Source organism: Schistocerca gregaria, chromosome 7, assembly GCF_023897955.1.
Source record: "Schistocerca gregaria isolate iqSchGreg1 chromosome 7, iqSchGreg1.2, whole genome shotgun sequence".
Classification (NCBI taxonomy): Eukaryota; Metazoa; Arthropoda; class Insecta; order Orthoptera; family Acrididae; genus Schistocerca; species Schistocerca gregaria.
In genome coordinates, this window is record NC_064926.1 from 317,858,428 (window position 1) to 317,882,925 (window position 24,498).

A 24,498-nucleotide genomic window follows, 5' to 3' on the forward strand; every position below is an offset into this window, starting at 1 on the left:
GTAGAAAAGTTAGTTCAGAGGTTTTGTGCAGCTGTTGTGACAGGTGGTTTCATTGGGGAAATTGTAGCAGCATGGGAACTGGGGAAGCAAACGAGACTCTTCCATTCTTTGGTAAGGTTTGCTCAAGAGATAGGATTATAGCTGAACAGGAGGAGAAAATTAGAGCCCTTCAGGCTAATTTGGACAGAGCGAGGGAGGAACTGAAGAGATTAAGAGGAGAGGAGGGCAAACAGCAGTGGGAAGTGGTAGCTGGGAACAGGGGTCACAGAAAGAGGACAGTGTCTGGCAGTTTCCCAATTGGTACAACCAATAGATTTGCCTTGCTACCACAGTTAAGTAAAGAAGAGACTCCAGCAGAAGTAGATGTAGTTAAGATGCAACAGAATCTCACTAGGAAACCCAAATGTTTCAAGAAAAGTAGAAAGTAAGAGGAAAGTTCTGTTACTAGGTAGCAGCCATGGAAGAGGTGTGGGCCAGATTTTGCAGGAAAAATTAGGTGACAGGTAACAGGTCACAAACTTTTTCAAGCCAAATGCAAGTCTTACCCAGTCGGTAGAGGATATAGGTTCCTTGTGCAAGGGATTCACAAAGCAGGATCATGTGATGATAGTGGGTGGAGTGGGAAACAGTATTGATAGGGATCAGGACTACAGTATTGAGTGTGACCTGGTGAAAATAGCCTCAGCAACGACCCATACCAATGTTGGGCTGGTGCCTGCTTTCGTGCAGCATGATTAGCCCCTGTTGAACCGCTCTGTCAGAAGGGTAAATATGGAGTTGGATCAGTTGCATAGGGCGGCCACTCTGTCAGACATTGGATTGGTTCCTGTCGAGGCTATTGATAGGGGAGATTTCAAAAGGCATGGCCAACATCTCAATAGGAAAGGGAAGGGTAAACCGGCAGGGTTGTTAGCGAAATCCATAAGAGGGGACACCTCTTTTTTGGACTAATATCAGTGTCCAATGAGAAGTTCAGGCAGGCAGGTGCAAAGAGGTCCAAAACTCACAAAATTCTCACAACAGGAAAGTAAATAATAATGTTACCATATTTAACCAAAATATTGGTGGATTAAAGAAAAAAGTAGATTCTCACAAAAGTAAAAAAATAATGTTACCATTTTTCACCAAAATATTCTGGGACTGAAGAATAAAGTACATGAGCTCCTTGTTTGTTTAGATGACATAGAATATGATAATGTAATATATATACTATGCCTGTCTGAGCATCACATTGTCTCTCATACGGAAAAGGTAAATATCAGTGGTTATAAACTAGCTGCACATATGAGTAGAGAGAATAAGGTGGGAAGAGGAGTTGCCATATATGTAAAAAGTTATCACTCTGTAGAAAGCTTAGATACAAAAAAGTTTTGTCTAGAGCAGGGGCGGACAGGAATCCTGCACGTGTGCGGTGCACTTGCTCGTGTGCAGTTAACAGGTGTTCTGCGTGCACACAGGGGCAAGATGGCCACCCGCTTCTCTCCCCTCCCCACCATACCGTCTCTCTGCTCCTCCCTCTGTAATGCGTTTTGTTTCCTAGCTTGCTTTATTGACTGAAGGCATAAGGTTAGTAGGAGTGCTTGAAAGAAATCATGCTCTGAAAGAGTACCTATTACCTACAATACGTTATATTTGATTATCACAGGTGGAGTTTACAATACATTTAATGTCTGGAACAAAATTTCCACATACAGATAAACACAAACAGTTACGTAAACTTTCATCACTGATGTTTGCTCTTAACCGAGACTTATTAATTTTCATAACAGAAAAAAATCTCTCTCAAACGTATATCGAGCCAAACATTGACATTATCTTCGCGGCTTCACGATGGAGACGAGGAAACTCTTGCTGCCGAAAGCCTTGATAAGTCTATTACACATCTTGCCAAAAGGAACTTGTCTCTCAGATGAGAATTACACTGCAAACCTATTAATTCCATTTGCAAATTGGGATGAATATCATCTACAGAAACAGCAAATGGCTTCGAGAACCATTCAGAAGCTTGGGATAAATATGAGATATCCCCAAATTGTTTGAGAAATTCCTCTTTTATTGCACTAAGTACCGAAACATATTGTTTGCAATTCTGTTCTCACACAGTAGACAGAGTACGGCTTGCTAGTGAAAGCTTGCACCTTTTCAGCCATTTCACAACTCAGCTGATTTTCTCCTTGCAAACTTATGTTTGATGCATTCATGTCCGGTAATGTCCACTAAAAATGCAAGGTCGGAAACCCACTCTGGATCCTCTAACTTGGAATCGGACCTTCCTTTGTCCTTTAAATCAGTATTTAAAGGACAAAGGAAGGTACGATCCCAAGTTAGAAGATTAGAAAACTGTTTGTGTTTATCTGTATGTAGAAATTTTGTTCCAGACATTAAACGTATTATTAAGTCCACCTGTGATAATTAAATATAATGTATCGTAGGTAATAGGTACTCTTTCAAACCATGGTATTCTCAGCTCAAAAAATCTTGTGAGTACATCACAGAGCGTAAGCAGCGGCCTTCACTGTGGTATTGTAAGTCACCGTGCTCTTCCCCAATTTCAGCTAAATATGTGTGAAACTATGTGTAATCCTGTGAGATCTCAAATGATTAACTTCCGGAATACCCACTTGCATGACGTCTCCCAGTTTCACTGCTTTTGCACAGAGTACTTTTTGTGCAAAATGCAGAGGATGCTGTACAATGATTCTTCTGTACACTGAGGCTTTTTTCTTAGTGATCCAACAAATCCCATTTGTTCCCCTTTCATTGCAGGTGCTCCGTCTGTTGTCACTGACACCAAATGTTCCCAGTTTAAGTCAGCGTTTTAAAGATGTCATATCTAAAAAAAGATGTCATATCTAAAAAATCCTCTGTTATGTGTAGAGCAGTGTCCCTGCCGCACACATAAATCACTAATTGCGCAGCGTCTGAAATAATGTGGACTCATCAAGAGCAATGGAAAATGCAATATACTCCCGCACTGCACTCCTTAATTTACAGTAAACGTCACCTGCCATGGCACTAATCCGACCACTTACAGTCTGCCGAGGAACAGTGATAGCTCAAAACTGATTTGTATTCAGTGGGCAAAGCAAATCAGCAATGTCATTGATGCATTCCTTTATAAACTCACCTTCAGCAAATGGTTTTCCAGTTCTCGCTATATTAAGCGCAATCTTATAACTTGCACGTACCACTGGGCTATCATTGTTGTTGTCCTGAATAGTCGAAAACAGTGCTCCATAAAATGTTAAATCAGTTAGATGAGAGACATGACGAAAGAAAGTTGCAGATCTCTCGCGACAACAGCAACTTACGTCAGATTCATCTCCTATCGTCAGATCGCTCTTCTTAAGGTCAGTCAATTTCCCCATCCGCTCAAAATCCGACGATAAATTGTACTCGTCCTTGTGAAATTTTTTATAATGGCGTTCAATACTAAACTTCCGCTGACCAGCAAGAATACAGCCACGTATTAAACATTTCGAATTTTCACGTTTTTGCTCAGAGAAAAATTGATTCTGCCATTCCTTTTCAAAAGATAGGAAATTTCAACTTCTCCGTTTCCTTGATTCATTCTGCATTTTCCGGTTCTTGAAATACAACGTTCACTACGAAGTGGTCACTTCACATCAACGTCCACAGCTTAGCCTGGTACTGCCGGCTGTCGCCACTGGCCCGGACGATGATTGCACGCAAGCAGCATACATGCAGTGCTGTGCGCTCATGAGCTGTGTGCAAGTGTGCAACGTTTGCTCGCCCCTGGTCTAGAGCAACATATAGAAGCTTGTGGCTGTCAACTTAAACTGAAGGAGGGCTCTTTTATAATTGTAATAGTATATAGGTCCCCTTCAGGAAACTTTCATTTGTTCCTGGTAAACTTGGATGCCTTGTTGTGCTGTCTGTCAGACAGGGGAAAGCAAATTATTATTTGTGGATACTTCCATGTTGATTCACTGAAAGAGTGTAATAGGAAGAATGACCTGGAAGTCTTGCTCGGTTCTTTCAATTTGACATCTGTCATTAATTTTCCTACTCTAGTAGTAAAGGACAGCAGCACATTGATAGATAACACTTTTACAGACCAAGACAGATTTAAAAACATAAATTCTAGTCCTGTTGAGAATGGGCTTTCTGATCATGATGCTCAGCTAGTTACAGTATATGACATAGCTCCATTCAGTAATTCAAAACTACCCTCCAAAGTTGTGCGTTCAATTAATGACTCAGCAATTAGAAATTTCAGAGTAAATCTTCAGCAGTTACACTGGGATGAGGTGTACAAGGAACCTGATGCTAATTAAAAATATAACTTATTTCATGATACACTTGTAAGAGAATTTGAAAACTGTTTCCCCAAGAAAGTAGTTAAATCTAATTATAAGACACCATGCAAAAAACCTTGGCTTACTAAAGGAATAAAAATATCTTGTATCCACAAAAGGGAACTGTATCTAACAACAAGAAAGAGTAATGACCCAGAAACAGCCAAATATTATAAAAAACTACTATGCTACATTAAGAAAGGTTATTAGAAAGTCCAGAAGCATGTGCATCATGTCTGAGATTAATACCTCTTATAACAAAATCAAAACAATTTGGAATATTATTACAAGGGAGACAGGATGACAAAGAGTACAGGATGATGGCATCACCATCAAAGCAAATGGAAACTTGATAAACAACAAGCTGGAAGTTGAAAACATTTTGAATAATCATTTTTTAAATGTTGTACAGAAAATAGGATCTAAATGTTCAATAGAAGATGCAAGGCAGTTAATGGAAGATGCCGTACCCACACCATTTGATACAACTGAAATTCCACCCACCTCTCCTGAAATTAGGAAGATAATAAACTCTCTCAAGAATAAAAGCTCACATGGAATTGATGGCATTTCCAGCAGGATAATAAAAGCTTGTTCTCAAGAAATAAGTGGGATTCTTAGCCACATATGTAGTAGCTCTCTGAAGCAGGCTAGTTTCCCAGATATACTGAAGCATGCCATTGTTAAACCACTGCATAAAAAGGGGATACGTTTGATGTCAACAACTACCACCCAATCTCTCTTCTGACTGCCTTATCCAAAATTCTTGAAAAAGTAATGTATTGTACAGTACCTTCACACTTCTGTAAAAATAAAGTTTTAACAAAATGTCAGTTTGGTTTCCAGAAGGGTTTTCCAATGGAAAATGCTATATATACTTTCACTAATGAAATATTAAATGCTCTGTGTAACCAGAAGTCACCTATTGGGATTTTTTGTGATCTATCAAAGGCCTTTGATTGTGTAAATCATGGAATACTTCTAGATAAGCTCAAGTACTGTGGTATGAATGGGACAGTGCTCAAATGGTTTAAATCATACCTAACTGGAAGAGTGCAGAAAGTTGAAATAAACAGTTCACATAATATGCAAAAAACTGATTTCTCAAACTGGGGAACAATCAAGAACGGGGTGCTGCAAGGTTTGGTCCTGGGTCCTCTGCTGTTCTTAATATATATTAACGACTTGCCATTCTATATTCACGAAGATGCAAAGCTGGTACTTTTTGCCGATGATACAAGTATAGCTATCACACCCAACAGACAAGAATTAACTGGTGAAATTGTAAACGATGTTTTTCAGAAAATCATTAAGTGGGTCTCTGCAAATGGGCTCTCATTAAACTTTGACAAAACACAGTATATACAGTTCCAACACAGTAAATGGAATGACACCATTAATAAATATAGACGTCAATCAGAAATTGGTAGCTAAGGTAGAATATTCAAAATTTCTAGGTGTATGCATTGATGAAGGGTTGAACTGGAAAAAAACACACTGAGGATCTGCTGAAACGTTTGAGTTCAACTACTTTTGCTATTAGGGTCACTGCAAATTTTGGCGATGAACATCGGAGTAAAGTAGCTTACCACACCTGTTTTCATTCTCTGCTTTCATATGGCATCATATTCTGGGGTAACTCATCATTGAGTAAAAGAGTGTTCATTGCACAAAAGCGTGTAATCAGAATAATTGCTGGAGCTCATCAAGATCATCCTGCAGACACTTATTTAAAGAGCTAGAATTCTTCACTGTAGCCTCACAATATATAGAAAGAAACTTCCATATTGGAAAAATATATTAAAAACAAAGATTCCAAGACTTACCAAGCGGGAAAGTGCCGGTAGACAGGCACAATAAAATAACACACAAACACACCCACAAAATTACGAGCTTTCGCAACCGGCGGTTGCTTCGTCAGGAAAGAGGGAAGGAGAAGGAAAGATGAAAGGATGTGGGTTTTAAGGGAGAGGGTAAGAGGCCATTCCAATCCCGGGAGCGGAAAGACTTACCTTAGGGGGAAAAAAGAATAGGTATATACTCGCGCGCGCACACACACACACACACACACACACACACACACACACACACATATCCATCCATACATATACAGACACAAGCAGACTCTTTGCCTTTAAATATGTATGTATGGATGTGTGTGTGTGTGTGTGTGTGTGTGTGTGTGTGCGCGCGTGAGTATATACCTATCCTTTTTTCCCCCTAAGGTAAGTCTTTCCCCTCCCAGGATTGGAATGACTCCTTACCCTCTCCCTTAAAACCCACATCCTTTCATCTTTCCTTTTCCTTCCCTCTTTCCTGACGAAGCAGCCGCCGGTTGCGAAAGCTCGAAATTCTGTGTGTGTGTGTGTGTGTGTGTGTGTGTGTGTGTGTGTGTGTGTTTTATTCATTGTGCCTATCTACCGGCGCTTTCCTGCTTGGTAAGTCTTGGAATCTTTGTTTTTAATATATTTTTCCCATGTGGAAGTATAAAAAACAAAGATTCCAAGACTTACCAAGCGGGAAAGTGCCGCACATACACAGACACAAGCAGACCTTTGTAAAGGCAAAGAGTCCGGACAGAGATGTGAGTCGAGGCGGAAGTACAGAAGCAAAGAAGTTGTTGAAAGACAGGTGAGGTATGGCAACTTGAAATTAGCGGAGGTTGAGGCTTGGCGGATGTCGAGAAGAGAGGATATACTGAAGGGCAAGTTCCCATCTCCGGAGTTAGGATAGGTTGGTGTTGGTGGGAAGTATCCAGATAACCCGGACAGTGTAGCACTGTGCCAAGATGTGCTGGCCGTGCACCAAGGCATGTTTAGCCACAGGGTGATCCTCATTACCAACAAACACTGTCTGCCTGTGTCCATTCATGCGAATGGACAGCTTGTTGCTGGCCATTCCCACATAGAAAGCGTCACAGTGTAGGCAGGTCAGTTGGTAAATCACGTGGGTGCTTTCACACGTGGCTCTTCCTTTGATCGTGTACACCTTCCGGGTTACAGGACTGGAGTAGGTGGTGGTGGGAGGGTGCATAGGACAGGTTTTACACCGGGGGCGGTTACAAGGGTAGGAGCCAGAGGGTAGGGAAGGTGGTTTGGGGATTTCATAGGGATGAACCAAGAGGTTACGAAGGTTAGGTGGACGGCGGAAAGACACTCTTGGTGACGTGGGGAGGATTTCATGAAGGATGGATCTCATTTCGGGGCAGGATTTTAGGAAGTCGTATCCCTGCTGTAGAGCCACATTCAGAGTCTGGTCCAGTCCCGGGAAGTATCCTGTCACAAGTGGGGCACTTTTGTGGTTCTTCTGTGAGAGGTTCTGGGTTTGAGGGGATGAGGAAGTGGCTCTGGTTATTTGTTTCTGTACCAGGTCGGGAGGGTAGTTGCGGGATGCAAAAGCTGTTTTCAGGTTGTTGGTGTATAGATTCAGGGATTCAGGACTGGAGCATATTCGTTTGCCACAAAGGCCTAGGCTGTAGGGAAGGGATAGTTTGATATGGAATGGGTGGCAGCTGTCATAATGGAGGTACTGTTGCTTGTTGGTGGGTTTGATGTGGACGGATGTGTGAAGCTGGCCATTGGACAGATGGAGGTCAACGTCAGGGAAAGTGGCATGGGATTTGGAGTAGGACCAGGTGAATCTGATGGAACCAAAGGAGTTGAGGTTGGAGAGGAAATTCAGGAGTTGTTCTTCACTGTGAGTCCAGATCATGAAGATGTCGTCAATAAATCTGTACCAAACTTTGGGTTGGCAGGCTTGGGTAACCAAGAAGGCTTCCTTTAAGTGACCCATAAATAGGTTGGCATACGAGGGGGCCATCCTGGTACCCATGGCCGTTCCCTTTAATTGTTGGTATGTCTGGCCTTCAAAAGTGAACAAGTTGTGGGTCAGGATGAAGCTGGCTAAGGTGACGAGGAAAGAGGTTTTAGGTAGGGTGGCAGGTGATCGGCGTGAAAGGAAGTGCTCCACTGCAGCGAGGCCCTGGACGTGCGGGATATTTGTGTATAGGGAAGTGGCATCAATGGTTACAAGGATGGTTTCCGGGGGTAACAGACTGGGTAAGGATTCCAGGTGTTCGAGAAAGTGGTTGGTGTCTTTGATGAAGGATGGGAGACTGCATGTAATGGGTTGAAGGTATTGATCTACATAGGCAGAGATACGTTCTGTGGGGGCTTGGTAACCAGCTACAATGGGGCGGCCGGGATGTTTGGGTTTGTGAATTTTAGGAAGTAGGTAGAAGGTAGGAGTGCGAGGTGTCGGTGGGATCAGGAGTTTGATGGAGTCAGGTGAAAGGTTTTGTAGGGAGCCTAAGGTTCTGAGGATTCCTTGAAGCTCCACCTGGACATCAGGAATGGGATTACCTAGGCAAACTTTGTATGTAGAGTTTTCTGAAGGCTGACACAGTCCCTCAGCCACATACTCCCGACGATCAAGTACCACGGTCATGGAACCCTTCTCAGCCGGAAGAATGATGATGGATCGGTCAGCTTTCAGATCACGGATAGCCTGGGCTTCGGCTGTGGTGATGTTGGGAGTAGGATTAAGGTTTTTCAAGAAAGATTGGGAGGCAAGGCTGGAAGTGAGAAATTCCTGGAAGGTTTGGATAGGGTGATTTTGAGGAAGAGGAGGTGGGTCCCGCTGTGATGGAGGACGGAACTGTTCCAGGCAGGGTTCAATTTGGATAGTGTCTTGGGGAGTTGGATCATTAGGAGTGGGATCAGGATTATTTTTCTTCGTGGCAAAGTGATATTTCCAGCAGGCATCAACCTCCGCTAATTTCAAGTTGCCGCCGCTCATACCTCACTTGTCTTTCAACAACTTCTTTGCCTCTGTACTTCCGCCTCGACTGACATCTCTGCCCGGACTCTTTGCCTTTACAAATGTCTGCTTGTGTCTGTGTATGTGCGGATGAATGTGTGTGTGTGTGTGTGTGTGTGTGTGTGTGTGTGTGTGTGTGTGTGTGTGTGTGTGCGAGTGTACACCTGTCCTTTTTTTCCCCCTAAGGGAAGTCATTCCGCTCCCGGGATTGGAATGAATCCTTACCCTCTCCCTTAAAACCCACATCCTTCCGTCTTTCCCTCTCCTTCCCTCTTTCCTGAAGAAGCAACCGTCAGTTGTGAAAGCTAGAAATTCTGTGTGTGTGTTTTATTTATTGTGCCTAACTACCGGCGCTTTCCCACTTGGTAAGTCTTGGAATCTTATATATATATATATATATATATATATATATATATATATATATATATATATATATATTAAAAACAAAGATTCCAAGACTTACCAAGCAGGAAAGCGCCGGCAGACAGGCACATCCTTCCTTCCTGACGAAGCAACTGCCAGTTGCGAAAGCTCGTAGTTCTGTGTGTGTGTTTGTGAGTTTTGTTCATGTGCCTGTCTGCCGGCGCTTTCCCGCTTGGTAAGTCTTGGAATCTTTGTTTTTAATATATTTTTCCCATGTGGAAGTTTCTTTCTGTTTATATATATATATATATATATAATAGAAAGAAACTTCCACACATATGTGGACACATATGTCTGCTTGTGTCTATATATGTATGGATGGATGTGTGTGTGTGCGTGTGCGCGAGTATATACCTATCCTTTTTTCCCCCTAAGGTAAGTCTTTCCGCTCCCGGGATTGGAATGACTCCTTACCCTCTCCCTTAAAACCCACATCCTTTCATCTTTCCCTTTCCTTCCCTCTTTCCTGATGAAGCAGCCGCCGGTTGCGAAAGCTCGAAATTCTGTGTGTGTGTTTGTGTGTTTTATCTTGGCACAGTGTTACACCGTCTGAGTTATCTGGATACTTACCACCAACACCAACCTATCCGAACTCCAGAGATGGGAACTCACCCTTCAGTATATCCTCTCTTCTCGATATCCGCCAGGCCTCAACCTCCGCTAATTTCAAGTTGCCGCCGCTCATACCTCCCCTGTCTTTCAACAACTTCTTTGCCTCTGTACTTCCGCCTCGACTGACATCTCTGCCCTTACTCTTTGCCTTTAAATATGTCTGCTTCTGTCTGTGTATGTGCGGATGGATATGTGTGTGTGTGCGAGTGTACACCTGTCCTTTTTTCCCCCTAAGGGAAGTCTTTCCGCTCCCGGGATTGGAATGACTCCTTACCCTCTCCCTTAAAACCCACATCGTTTCGTCTTTCCCTCTCCTTCCTGAAGAAGCAACCATCGGTTGCGAAAGCTAGTAATTCTGTGTATGTGTTTGTGTGTTTTGTTCATTGTGCCTGTCTGCCGGCGCTTTCCCGCTTGGTAAGTATTGGAATCTTTGTTTTTAATATATTTTTCCCATGTGGAAGTTTCTTTCTATTTTATTTACATCATATATATATATTACCAAACAAAAGTGCTGGCAGATCGATAGACACACAAACAAACACAAACATACACACAAAATTCAAGCTTTCGCAACCAACGATTGCTTCATCAGGAAAGAGGGAAGGAAAGGGAAAGACAAAAGGATGGGATTTAAGGGAGAGGGTAAGGAGTCATTCCAATCCCCGGAGCGGAAAGACTTACCTTAGGGGGAAAAAAGGACAGGTATGCACTCGCACACACACACATTTGAAAATGTCTGCTTGTGTCAGTGTATGTGTGGATGGATATGTGTGTGTGTGTGTGTGTGTGTGTGTGTGTGCGCGCGAATGTGTGTGCGAGTGTATACCTGTCCTTTTTTCCCGCTAAGGTAAGTCATTCCATTCCCGGGATTGGAATGACTCCTTACCCTCTCCCTTCAAACCCACATACTTTCGTCTTTCCCTCTCCTTCTCTTTTTCCTGATGAAGCAACCGTTGGTTGCGAAAGCTTGAATTTTGTGTGTATGTTTGCATTTTTTTCACTTATGAAATTTGTTATAAACAATCCGAACGAATTCAAAAGTAATAGCAGTGTACAGGGCTGCAACACTAGGAGAAAGGATGATCTTCACTACTCAAGGTTAAATCTAACTTTGGCTCAGAAGGGGGTAAATTATGCTGCCACAAAAGTCTTTGGTCACTTACCTAATAGCATCAAAAGTCTGACAGATAGCCATATAGCATTTAAAAGGAAATTAAAAGAATTTCTTACTGGCAACTCCTTCTACTCATTAGATGATTTTTTGAATATAGTAAGTGGGTAATTTCCCAACCCCCACAAAAAAGAGTGTCATGCAATATTTTGTGAAATGTATTATCTTGTATAGACACCTTTTATTAACCTGACACGTTCTACATCATTACGAAGTGTCGTATTCATGATCTATGAAACAAGTACTAATCTAATCTAATCTGGTTGACTTTCTCTTATTTTACTTATTGCTCCACACAGTTTTACTTACTTTTTCCGCATCTATCTCATTTTCATTTGACTGCCCCTTATATTTATGAAATATTGGTTGTTTATAATAATGCAATTAATTTCTACGCCAAAAATGTACATAATAAAGTGAAAAATAAAAATAATCAAACTTATAACTGTAACATAATTGTAGCTTTGCAATATTTGCTATCATCTTCTTAGGTACACTTTCTCCAACTGCTGCTCCAGCAGTGCAATAAGAAATGCCTCCTCATGAACGTCCAATTATCTCTGTTTGGTACAGCTTATCATGGAATGGATCTGAATTAAGGCCTCCTGCTTAATTTCAAGTGATGTAATGTTTAGTCAAATACCATAGTGAGAATTTTAAAAGATCCACACTTGTGATTCAGGAGCAGTCTGGACAGAGGTACCTTCTACAGTCACAGAGCTGATGTAATCAACAATGATTTTTTTAAAGTTACCTCTTGGACAACTTGCTCTACTTGTTTATCTTGACGCTGTTTCTTCTCCACTTGCTTCTGTGTAAATAGACGATAAGCTTCTGTTTGTTTATAGGCATTTAGTTCTCTGACATAGCGTTCACGATCTTGTTCAGCAGCATCTAGATAGCTCTGGAATTGAAATAAAATTGATAATAAGTTATGAAGTGCATACATGTATGGATTCAAACTAATAAAGCTGTTTTCACAAATAAACTACCATGCAAATTTGGTACCTGCAGACTATATGCCGTACAATGTCGAAAAATTATTTTAATCATGTCACAGAATGAAATGAATTCCTATAATCTATTGCTAAATAGCACAAATTACCCAACTGTTGGAATTTCCCTAATCTTACACGGAAAAGTTTTTCCTCTTTTCATGAGATGGAAATATAAATGCTTACATTTTACTATTAAATATATCGTTACTTACTTTCAGGTTAATTTTTGTAATAGGATAATACATAGTCAATGTCTATTTTGAGACAGAAAGGTAACTTCAGCACATACTCAGCAAAGGATTGTGTAAATTACGGTTCAGTCAGTCTACATGCCTCTCCATTGTGACTATGCATGTTGAAGTTTTGCTCTTAAGATTGTGTGCAAGTACTTGCTAAACTGACTCATTCCACATAACTGACATAAAATTGTGCAAATGACATACAGAATAAGAAATTAGCTAACTACAGTAATTCAAAGTACAAGAGGCATATCAATATATAAATAAGACAACGAATGTCTCATCAATTTACAATGTTATTAAGAATCTGAGCACAAACTTAGCTGGTGGAGGATGTGGAAAGGAACCAGGTGTCATTTTTCAATGTAATCATAAAGCCAAGCTACTAAATTGCTTAATGGAAATATATAAAAAAATTATCTTGCTGTCTCCATGAAGTATGAACCATACTCCTTCAGATCTTGAGCCCAGTGCCTTACGCAACTGTCACAACATTGTAATAATACATACAGATTATGAAGTCTTTTTCACGGTTTTCCCAAAGTTAAACTTAAATAACATATTTCTATGTATTACACATTTTGATAAATTATGTTACAGAGACAATAACTTTTGTTATAATTGTGTTCTCTCTAAAACATAAAACGACTTTCAATGGATCAAATAAAAGTTTGCAAACTGCATTCTTGATTTTTATAATTTATATGTGTACAACTTGGGAATAATTTATGCAAGTGCAGCGACAGGAAACTAGGTATCTGCTCTGAATCTGATATCTTTTATTGCTCTCACAATGTACTTTAATGTTAAAATGTCTACATAAACAAATTATGTAACATTAATATATCTCAGCGTACAAATCAAGATTTACATCACTGTGTATCAGCAATAAATTTTAGAGAGAAGGTTTCTACATACCATACTGGCCTGAATATAAGAACAAAGAGAAAAAATATCACACATTACACATTTACAAAAACTGTTCACAATATGGTCAACCTTAATCAAATTTTTTATGTTGCAATGAAGACAAATTAAACAGCAATATCACCCCTCTAATCACAGTCATCACTGATTTCATGAGAAGTATTTGTTTCATAATTGCCAGTATTTTCATCACTTTCCTCCCAAAGTACTTTGTGGGCCATTAAAACTGTAACATACTGAAGATGACGAGCATCAAATCTCAAAATTGGTTGAAGGCAGTCTTTTTGCTGTGCCTATCTGTGACTCAGCATCTCCACTATATGGTGAGCAGCAACTTTCCTTTTCATAATATTGGTATGATGTTTACTACATGTTTGGTTAAGGAAATGATAAGCATCGTAGCCCAGTTCCCACAAGTAGGTAGGAGTAATGTCATCTAAATTCTGCATATGAGGAAAGATTACACAGCACGTTCACAGTCACAAATTGATTTTGAATGTTGTTTGTTTGTCAAAAGATCATTTTGTGCCTCTTGTACGAGGAAAAAATGTCTACTAGAATGTGTTGCAATTCATCTTACAACCTAGCACTTGGTGTGATGGCACTGGGTTCCACTGAGCACAAATCACGTGCACCACTGGTCACATAACTGGTAAGTAAGACATATTTCATTCCATAATTGGTAATTTGGACACCTTTGGTCGCATAACTGGTTATTTGGACAGCAGCTCTAACAATTCAGATGAGTTAAGACTCCTGGCACTGCTGTAACATCCATGTCCTCCTCATGTAATCTTTCAGCAACAAAATGCAAGAATGCACACTGCCCAAGCTGTCCTGACCTATCACAATACAGAGGGTGTTAAAACTGTAGTCCAGGCCAGTACTTTCTCCAGATGCCTTATCCATTAAAAACATCTGGTTATGTGTTGCTGAGAGACTGGCCTGCCATTGTGACTGATGACGCAACATGGAATGATGTACCCATATCTGTCATCCACTCTCAGTTCAACGTGATGTTCAGCCAGGTTAGAGTTGCTATTGCTGCCACGGATGGAAGCTCTGTGAACTAAATTTTACACCTTGTATGCATTCAAATCACTTACAAATCTAACCATTTATTATTCCACCATACTGTATGCACACAATAAGAAAAATTTTATTATTTGTTATTCTACCTGTTTTTGAAATTTTAATGGTCAGAAGTATACACTGTCTTCACTACAGTCCACGTATCAAATCTTGAACCTTTTGGTGACTTGAATACTTCTGAAATACTAGAACCTGTACACTGTACTTGACAGCAAATGTTCATCAGAGATAGGGGTACCGTTAGGAGGGCCCCAGGGATGTGTGATAGCATTGCTGTTATTCTCTATATACATAAATGATCTGGCGAACAAGGTGAAGCAATCTGAGGCTGTTTGCTGATGATGCTTTGGTGTACTGGAAACTGTTATCATCGAGTGACTGTAGGAGTATACAAGGTGACTTAGACTAAATTTTTAGCTGGTACAATGAATGGCAGCTAGCTATAAATGTAGAAAAATGTAAGTTAATGCAGATAGGTAGTAAAAAAATCCTGTATGTTACAAAGCAGCATTCGTAGTGTGGTATTTGACACAACAAGGTCAATTAAATATCAAGACATAATGTTGCAAAGCGATATGAAATGGAACTATTATTTAAGGATTGTAATGTTCAGGGGGAATGGCTGACATTGATTTACTGGGAGAGTTTTAGGAAAGTGCAGTTCACCTGTAAAGGAGACCGCATACAGAACACTAGTATGACCCATTCTTGAGTATTATGACTTCAGTGTTTGGGATCTCCACCAGGTCAGATTAAAGGAAGACATTGAAAAAATTCAGAAGGGGGAAGGGGGGAGCTACATTTATTACCATTAGGTTCGATTAACATGCATGTACAGGGTGTTTATAAATGAATATCAGGGTTTTAATGCTTCATAATATTGATTACATTAAACTTACAGTTATAAATAACATGTCAAATGAAAGAGCAACTCAAACAGTTTTACCAAGAACCTTATAAATGTTCAATGTGAGCACCATTTGCCACACGGCACACATCAAGTCTATAGTCCAAGTGCTTGATAGGCAGCAAGGGGCCCAATGACATGGCTTGCTTTATATGGCCTCCATGTTCGCCTGACCTAACACCATGCGATTTTTTCCTTTGGGGCTTCATCAAGGATCATGTGTATGTGCCTCTGCTACCAGCGGACTTCCCTGAATTAAGAAACCAGAATGAGGCAGCTGTTGCTACAATCACTGAAGACACACTTATCAACGTTCGGGAAGAACTCAGCTATAGACTTGATGTGTGCCGTGTGACAAATGGTGCTCAAATTGAACATTTATAAGGTCCTTGGTAAAACTGTTTGAGTTGCTCTTTCATTTGACATATCATTTACAACTGTAAGTTTAATGTAATAAATATTATAAAGTGTTAAAACCCCGATATTCATTTATAAGCACCCTGTATTATAGGGATACTTCAGGAACTCAAATTTGAAACCCTGGAGGAAAGGGGACATTCTTTTAAAGGAATGCTACAGAGAAAATGCAGAGAACAGACACTTGAAGTTGACTGTAGAATTATTGTACCACTGCCAATGTATGTTTCACATATGGACCACAAACATAGGAAAAAATATGGCTCATATGGAGTTTCTTTTTCTTTTGCTTTGTTTGTGAGTGGAAGAGAAAAGGAAATGACTAGTTAGAGTACAGGGTACCCTTCACCACACACTATACCGTGGCTGGCAGAATATGTAAGTAGACATAGACAGAGGCTGGTGATTATGTGCACCACAAAGAGAGAAACCACTCACACATTAAGGCTGACTCACAGCTTTTTAATTTTGTCAAAGGGAGTGAATATACAAGCTCCCTTCTAAAGCCAATTGGAACTGTTTTTTTTTTCCCCCTTCAGAGAGACTCTTTAAATTGCTTGTTTTTGGTGACATCAAGCACCAGCAGATACAAAGTAATACCTGAAAGCATAATGACAAGGTCAGTCTTCAATGCAGCAAGTATATTCTTTACTTTAGGTGTGAAGTGACCTTTAAAGGCATTGAACACTAGGTACCTCTCTTAATGAACAAAACACCATGGCTGGGATTCCAAGAGTCAGCCTTTTTCTTGACAATAGATCTGTAACCTCTTAGGGAAATTTTTCTTGCATAAAATTTTAAGCTTGAGAATAATGTAAGAGGCAGCTTTCCTCACCTAAAATCATAGGAAGTTTTTTTTTTTTGTTTCTAGCTGTTCTTAGTGAGGTATGTTTCACCCCTTTATAGCATAGTATTGCTATAAATGTCTCAAAAGACAAATGTACTGCTGGTGTTGTCGATATCACATAGAGGATGTTTGTGCTGCTGCAATATTTGGATTGCATGCCTATGAGAATTGACAAGTTTCTCAATAAAATCATCTGGCAGTCTCTGTGATAGTGAAGTACTTAACTGGAAAGAGGAGTCACTTTTATTCATGAACCTGTGACACCAAATGTAATCGTGTGGAATTCCGTCAGTGCTATGTCTAACATATTCACAATTTGCAAGGCCTTTAACTGTATTATTTAATGAGAGATAGGTATTCCAGCTTTCCTTTTATCTTTAGTAAGGAAAGAACCTTAGTTTAAATTGAATCATATTTGCCATCTTTTGACTCGCTTTAGGATATCCTTGATGAAATGGCAGTTCGCAGCTTACTCTCCAATGCGATTCAGCATCACATGTTATATATGTCCACACCATACTTTATGCCAGCTTCTCTATAAGGTATACTCTTTGCATATTGAATAACTTCAAGTTTAAAATTTGCACCATAATTCCACTGAATCCAAAGTCTGTTGATGACTTTCTTTCAACGCTGTATTCATTGGTGAAAACTAAATTTAATCCTTTAGCTAGACAAAGAATGTGACTATCCTGTTGTGTTAAATAATGGAACGGTACATGTGATAATAGTCACAAGCTAAATGAAATATCAACTCAAAAATGGTTTCATTGTTACCTCATATATAGGGTGGGCCAGAAGTCATAATCAGTAATGTTTAATGTTATTTGATTGAAAAACAGAGCAGGCAAAAAGGAACATGAAACAACTCCCTAGCTCTAGCAGAAATTATATTTAATGAGAAAAGATACACCCAAGAATGGAATAACAGAGAAATGGATGTTCTTTCACACTTCTTACTTGTTTCAAACTCTCACCATACCCTGACCATCACTTAATTCATTGATGCTGCCTGGTTGAAATGAATGGTGACCTTCTTTCTTCACCCCACAACACATGGAGCTTCTGGTAATGTTAATCTCCGCTGACAGCATCCTCATCAATTTTGCTGGTGAATGAAGCAATTACACATTTAAGTTTTCAGTGACTTCATTATCGTTGTCATATTTCTTGGATCTTCTACTGTGTGGTGCACCGGTCATGGACCCAGCAACGGCAAAGGCCTTTCTTTTGAGTTTCTAAAGATTAGCCTCCATTTTTTTTCCATTTTTTTCTTTTCCTTGAAGCGATTATAAAAAATTTCCCTAATTTCATCATGTCTCACCTATTTGTTCCTTTTCATGTATCTATATATATTAAGTAGAAGATCTTCTTCAATTGTAACTCTGATTGTTTCCACTATTATAACACAAATGTCTACAACTGTATCATCTTGGCAGCAAAACAGAACAGGATCATGTGCTATAGCATTAATTCGAACCACATGCAAAACAGCACAATCACATGCTGTATTTTCATGGAATGGTGATTATATTGTTGTAATCGGATGCATAGCAATCACCACCTGCCACAGGTTCTCTGTAACACTTTACTCCACACACAGCGTTATACTTTTGCCATAATCCTGTACAACATACTTGGATATGAGCCATAGACATAGGCACCGGTGTGCTACATTCAAACACTCCGCATGCGACTTTTATAGTGTACAGCGCACAGAAACTTTGAAGGGCGCAGAGAGAGTCTGAGCCGAGTACACAATTGGAAAGCCTGTGTCACTGGATGTTCTGCGTGGCCTGATACAAGGCGAAGAGCTCTACTGTAAATACTGAGCAATGTGTCGGAAGCCGATACTGCGAAAGTGAAGGTGATAGAGTGAGTCTAGTGTTGTATCCAAAGGAAGTGAATGGGCCACCACACAAAGCCAAAGTGGTGAACAGTTTACGCCCACAGTAAAAGTTGCATGTAAAATGAAGTAAAGCCGCCAGAGCAAGAGCCAAATGTGAACTCCAGGAGGTAACAGAGAAGAGGGTCGCACTCCATACTGGCGATCAACGGAGTCACTGAAAAAGGAGGCATAGGATGGGTGGTCATGCATTGCTGACAAATGGTATGCATGCCTGCTGAAGAGAAAGTCACAGCAGTCGGACGGTGGTAGTTCAGCAGCTTCGGCAAACAGACTCTCAACTGAGTTAGTGTAAAAGGTGCCAGTGGCCTCATGGCAGTCGGACGGTGGTAGTTCAGCAGCCTCAGCATACTGACTCTCAACTGGGCTAGTGTAAAAGGCGCCAGTGGCCAAACGTATGCCATGATGGTGGATAGTGAGTGATGGTGGTGTTGAGATGGCCTAAGGGGAACAGGAATGCAGATGTATAAACAAAGCACCCATAGTCTAGTTTCAAATGGAAAAGGGACTGGTACAAACAGAAGAGGATGGTTCGGTCTCTACCCCAGGAGGTACCATTGAGGACACATAGGACATTGAGGGACTGCGTACAGTGAGCTGCCAGGTAAGACACATGGGAGGACCAAGAGTGTTTCCTATCGAGCATGAGCCCTAGGAATTTCGTAGTTTTAATGAATGGAATAGCAACAGAGACAAGATGTAAAGTCTGTGGGAGAAACCAATTGCGCCACAAGAAATTCATAGAAATGGTTTTGTCAGTTAAAAAACAGAAGCCACTGTCGATGCTCCATGAGTAATGATGATTGAGACAGGGTTGAAAATGTCGCTCAATGAAACAGGTCCATTGAGAACTGCAATAGATGGCAAAACTGTCAACAAAAAGGAAGCTGCAGATGCCTGGTGGGAGACTGGCCATTATACGGTTAATGGCAATAGCAAAGAGGAAGACGCTCAGGACGGAACCCTGAGGCACACTGTTTTCCTAGATAAAGGTGTCCGAAAAGGCAGAACCCACACGTACATTGAAAACTCGGTCTTTAAAATTCATCAAGGAAATGGGGCAGGCGGCTACGGAAGCCCCACATGCAGAGAGTACAGAGGATACCAGTTCACCAGCAGGTGTCATAGGCCTTCTCCAAATTGAAAAACACGGCTACAGTCTGGGATTTCCACAGAAAACCATTCATGACACAGGTGGACAAAGTGACAAGATGGTCAACTGCAGAATGGCGTGCTCGAACTCCACACTGTGCACTGGTTAGTAAATTGCGAGATTCGAGCCACTATACCAGCCAGGCATGAATAAGTTCCATCACCTTGCAAACACAGCTGGTGAGAGAGTTGGGGATGTTAGCTAGAAGGAAGGTGTTTGTCCTTACAAGGCTTAGGTATGGGTATGACAGTGGCTTCACAGCAGCATCTGGGAAACATGCCCTCTGCCCAGATGTGGTTGTACATATTAAGCAGAAAGTGCTTGCCCACACGAAAAAGGTGCTGCAACATCTGAATGTGAAAAGCATCTGCCCTCGGGGCGAAGGATCAGGATGAACTGATAAAATGATCTAGTTCCCTCATAGTAAAGGTGGCATGGTAGCACTATCAATTCTGAGAAGAGAAGGGTATCAACCAAGTCTCCTCCACTTGTTCCCTATTGAGGAAGGCAGGGTGATAGTGGGAAGATAGAGCTAAACATTTCTGTAAAATGGCAGCCCAAGGTGTTGGAGATAGCAATAGGGCCCAAGATGACATGGTCTGTATTGTCAGGCCGGAAATTGGGGAGTGGATCTTGGTCCCAGAGAGCTGTCAAAGTTAGCACACACGGCAGAGGAGGGAGTGGAACTGTTAAAAAATGGTTGAATGAAATCCAGCTAGCCTTTTTGCTATCCCAAAGAACGTGAGGACACTGTGCACGTATCCGTTTATAATGAATGCAGTTTGTCATCATAGGATGATGGTTAAAAACAGGGAGAGCATGTCTCTGTTCATGAATTGCATTGCAGCATACCTCAGTCCACCAAGGGACTGGGACACGGTGTGGTAAAGAGGAAGTGAAAGCAATGGAATATTCTGCAGTGGTAAGGATAAAGTTTGTACGATACCCCATCTGGTCATCACAACTGGGAAAATCTTGTTCTTCGAAGGTCGCCAGGAAGGAGTAAAGCTGCCAGTCAGCCTTAGTAAGCTGTCATTTGGGTGTGCATCTTGGTGGGGTAGGAGCCAGCAGCAAACAGATAGCACATGGTATAACATAATAAAAAAATGTTTAAATATATGGAAATAGTGAGATTAATTTTTTGGTGCTGAGACAAGCACAATAAGCTGGGCTATGCCTGTAAATAGGTTCATATTAGTTCTGCATGGACGAAATAGTCTTTCTCTTGTTGTAGATTTATGCTTACTAATAATACTACGTGCGATCTCTGTATCCACTTACAAAAACTTGACCTTGTCCGTGTAATGGGAATCGGATTTTCATGATAACTCCGAAGTACACAGGTGGGCTTCTTCAATTCTTCTATATCACAGTACTACATGGAATAACAACTCAATTTTTCACTAATCAAATACAAAGGTATTATTTCTTCTGAACACATAAAAAATACAGACTTTTCACTTATTCTCATTACCAAAATGTCTAATGTGCATCTACCTTTGTTCATTAACAGAGAGCGAGCCCTTCCTCTTATGAGGAACAGGAAAAACATCTTATATTTATTAACATTTGAAAATCAAAAATACATGACGGTAGGTGCAAGCTCTACACTGGACCCCCACTTCACATTTTCTCTTTGCTTTTAAAGAAAACGAAAACATAAAAGCAAGAAATGAAAAAGGTACATCACTATGGTAAATGGTCATTCGGTTAGGTGTCAGAAAGAATGGACCACTCGAGACAATGGGCAAGCTGGGCAGTGCAGAAGGATAAGTCCAAAAGGAAACAAGTGTGCGAGGAGTCAGAAAGGAATGTGGGTGTTCCTATGTTGAGGCAGAAGAGGTTAAGTTGATTAAGAAGGTCAGCCAAGAGGGTACCTCTCTTTTATGTTCTGGGAGAATCCAAAGGGGATAGTGCACTTTAATGTCACCGAGCAGCAGAAAGGTGTGAGGTAGCTGCCCAGTAAGCTGGACATCGGATGACAGAGGGATGTAAACAGCACAAAGGGAAAAGGTCAAATGAGAGAGGAAAAGGTGAACTGCAGCAGCTTGAATGTGGTTAGTCAGGCAGATGGGTTGACTTTGAATCTCATTCCATATGAGCAGCATGACTCCCCCATGAGATGGAATGTCGTCCTTGAAGGGTAGGTCAAAACAGACCGGGAAGGAATGCGGGAGCTCAAAACAGTCACGAGGACGCAATTTTGTTTCCGGGATACAGAGAACAAGATGACACCTCAATTCTAAGAGCAGCCATAAATCCTCTTTGTCTGGTCAAAGGCCACGAAGGTTCTATTGAAGGAGAGTCATAACGAAGAAAGGGAAGATGGGAAAAAATGAAGGGGTCTCACCTCAGACTGCCTGCTACAGGGTGCGGAGGCTGGAAGATCCTGCTGCATGAGATCTCGAGGCGTCAGCATTCTCCCTCTGTCGATCTGCAGAGTCCAGGGCAGAAAAACGTTTGGTGGTGCACACTGGTGATATGGAGGTCAGCCAGGAGAGAGTATCATGTGGCGACACCGCTGAAGAGGATCTTTGAGTTGGCGAAGGAGAAGACTGTTTGCCTTCATTTGACTTCTTGGAGTCTTTCTGGTTGACAGAGGAAGATTCAGATGTTTGTTGGCTGGAGGGACGTAGGAAGTTGTCACAGGAGTGTTTCTTCTGCCCTTTCTGGCCCGCCGGTAAAGTAGTAGGTGACTAGGTCCTGGGAGGCAAATGTTTGGTGGCTTGTTGTACAGCTGAATGAGGAGATGGCGATGCTACTATGAAACTGGGCAATTTCACAACCGCACTGCTGAATCTGAGGTCATATACCAGTGTGGCCATGTCCTTCATAGAGGGAGATGTAGCAAGAACAGTACTGTAAATGCCAGATGGTAGAACACAGTGTTTGTGACTAGCCAATCACTTGCAGGTGACAGGGTAAGGCACTTTATTCTTTACCGGATCTCATGAATAGCCTATTCACTGAGATACACAGGACAATCTCGAGAGGTGGTGGTATGGTCAGTACGGTCACCATTCAAATTGATACAGCGGGGAGAAGGTGGTGGACAATCAACCTCGTGCGCATCCCTACCACAGGTTACATGTTTGGCCGGGTGTCGACAAGATATTAGAGAGTAGTTGAAACAATGACACTGGTAGCAGCGCATCTGGTTCGGAATGTATGGTTGGACTGTGATTATTTCATAGCTGCTTTGATATTGGGAAGAAACATCATTCTATCAAAGGTGAGAAGAAAAGTGTGCGTGGGCACTAAGGAGGAATCTACCTTTTTCATCATCCGGGGGCAGCAATGACACCTTGGTCAGAGAGGTATCATTGGATTTAGGCCTCAGTCAGACTGTCGAGCAGCCTAGTGTAAATAACACCATGGAAAGAATTCAGAGCTCTATGGGCCTCAACACAAACAGGATAGCTGTGGAGAAGCGAAGCAGCAAACAGTTGTAGTAATTAACACCATGGGAAGAATTCAGAGCTCTAAGGCCTCGACACAAACAGGATAGCTGTGGAGAAGCGAAGCAGCAAGCAGTTTTACTATTTGACAATCAGAAGTAGTCTCCAAAGCAAAGTGACAGTCCATAAATGAGAGCAGGATTTCACAGGACCGGCAATTGCACCCAACACCTTTCTGAATAATAAACAGATTTACCATTGCGAAGGACTGACCCTCTTCAGTATGTGAAACCATGACGAACTGTGATTCAGCTGGAAAGGTCTACGAATCGTTAGCTTTATTCTGTTTAGGTTTCATAATGTTGACTGTGAAGATGATTGGTTCATTGCCAGAAAATCCACCACGATTGCCAGTGTCTCCAATGGCATGCTCCTTCCAAGGGGATGCAATCGCCTTAAGTGATTGTTCACACCACAGATCACACCTCCTGAACACCTGACAGAGGGATCAATCAGCAATTTGGGGAGCTCAGGCCTGCCTGCCTCCCTCCCTCCCTGGGCCTGGCCCATAACCAGGGGTAAATGTGAACCCTACCTGTCGACCTGGGGCTGGGAATTACATTCCCCAGTCACCTGTTACGTGTCAGACACGTGGCACGAACTTCAGAGGAACACAGGAAGGAAAAAGAAAAAGAGCAACCTCAAATGCCAAAGCAGAGGAAGGACAGGAGAAGGTAAACAAAGAAAGGAAAAGGGAATGAAAAACAGTAGTGAGGCTATTCCTATGTCAGCAATGGGCAATGCAGAACATTCCCAATAACACCCCAGACATAATCTCCAATGGAGGGGAAAAAGAATAGCAAGAAGATAGACATGAAGCATGGAACGGAAAAGATGCTGCAAATGCTGGTGCCCTGTGGTAGCCAAGCAGAAACTTACTAAAGAGTGGCGAGCCCCCTGGGGGGTATGGAGGCAATGCTTGAGTCTCTCCTTAAGCAGCAACGGACTCTAATGGTTACTATTATGAATTTGTTGGTCATTGTGAGACTATTTAGGCTTCTACGCTATCAGCCTACCCGCCACCCTTCCTCCCCTACGATAATGCGACTGAAGACCAGGAAGCTTAAGGGAAGTTGCTTCATCAACATTTGCCTGCCTTTGGTGTCACTGATGCTAATATGTGCAAGGCTTTGTTTCTCTCTGGGATTTCCCCTTGTGTTTGTCAGTTGTTGTGACTGTTAGCCCCACTCCAGGAACCACCATCACTTTTG

At 41.4% G+C, this 24,498-nt stretch overlaps 1 protein-coding gene across 1 annotated transcript in view; it reads right to left on the minus strand.

The window, feature by feature from the left end:
• Positions 1–24,498, minus strand: part of LOC126281677 (high mobility group protein 20A) — an 89,645-nt gene that overhangs the window by 34,217 nt on the left and 30,930 nt on the right. The window contains exon 4 of the mRNA XM_049980842.1: positions 12,098–12,247. Coding sequence (XP_049836799.1) covers positions 12,098–12,247 — 150 coding nt within the window. The remainder of the gene's footprint in view (positions 1–12,097; positions 12,248–24,498) is intronic.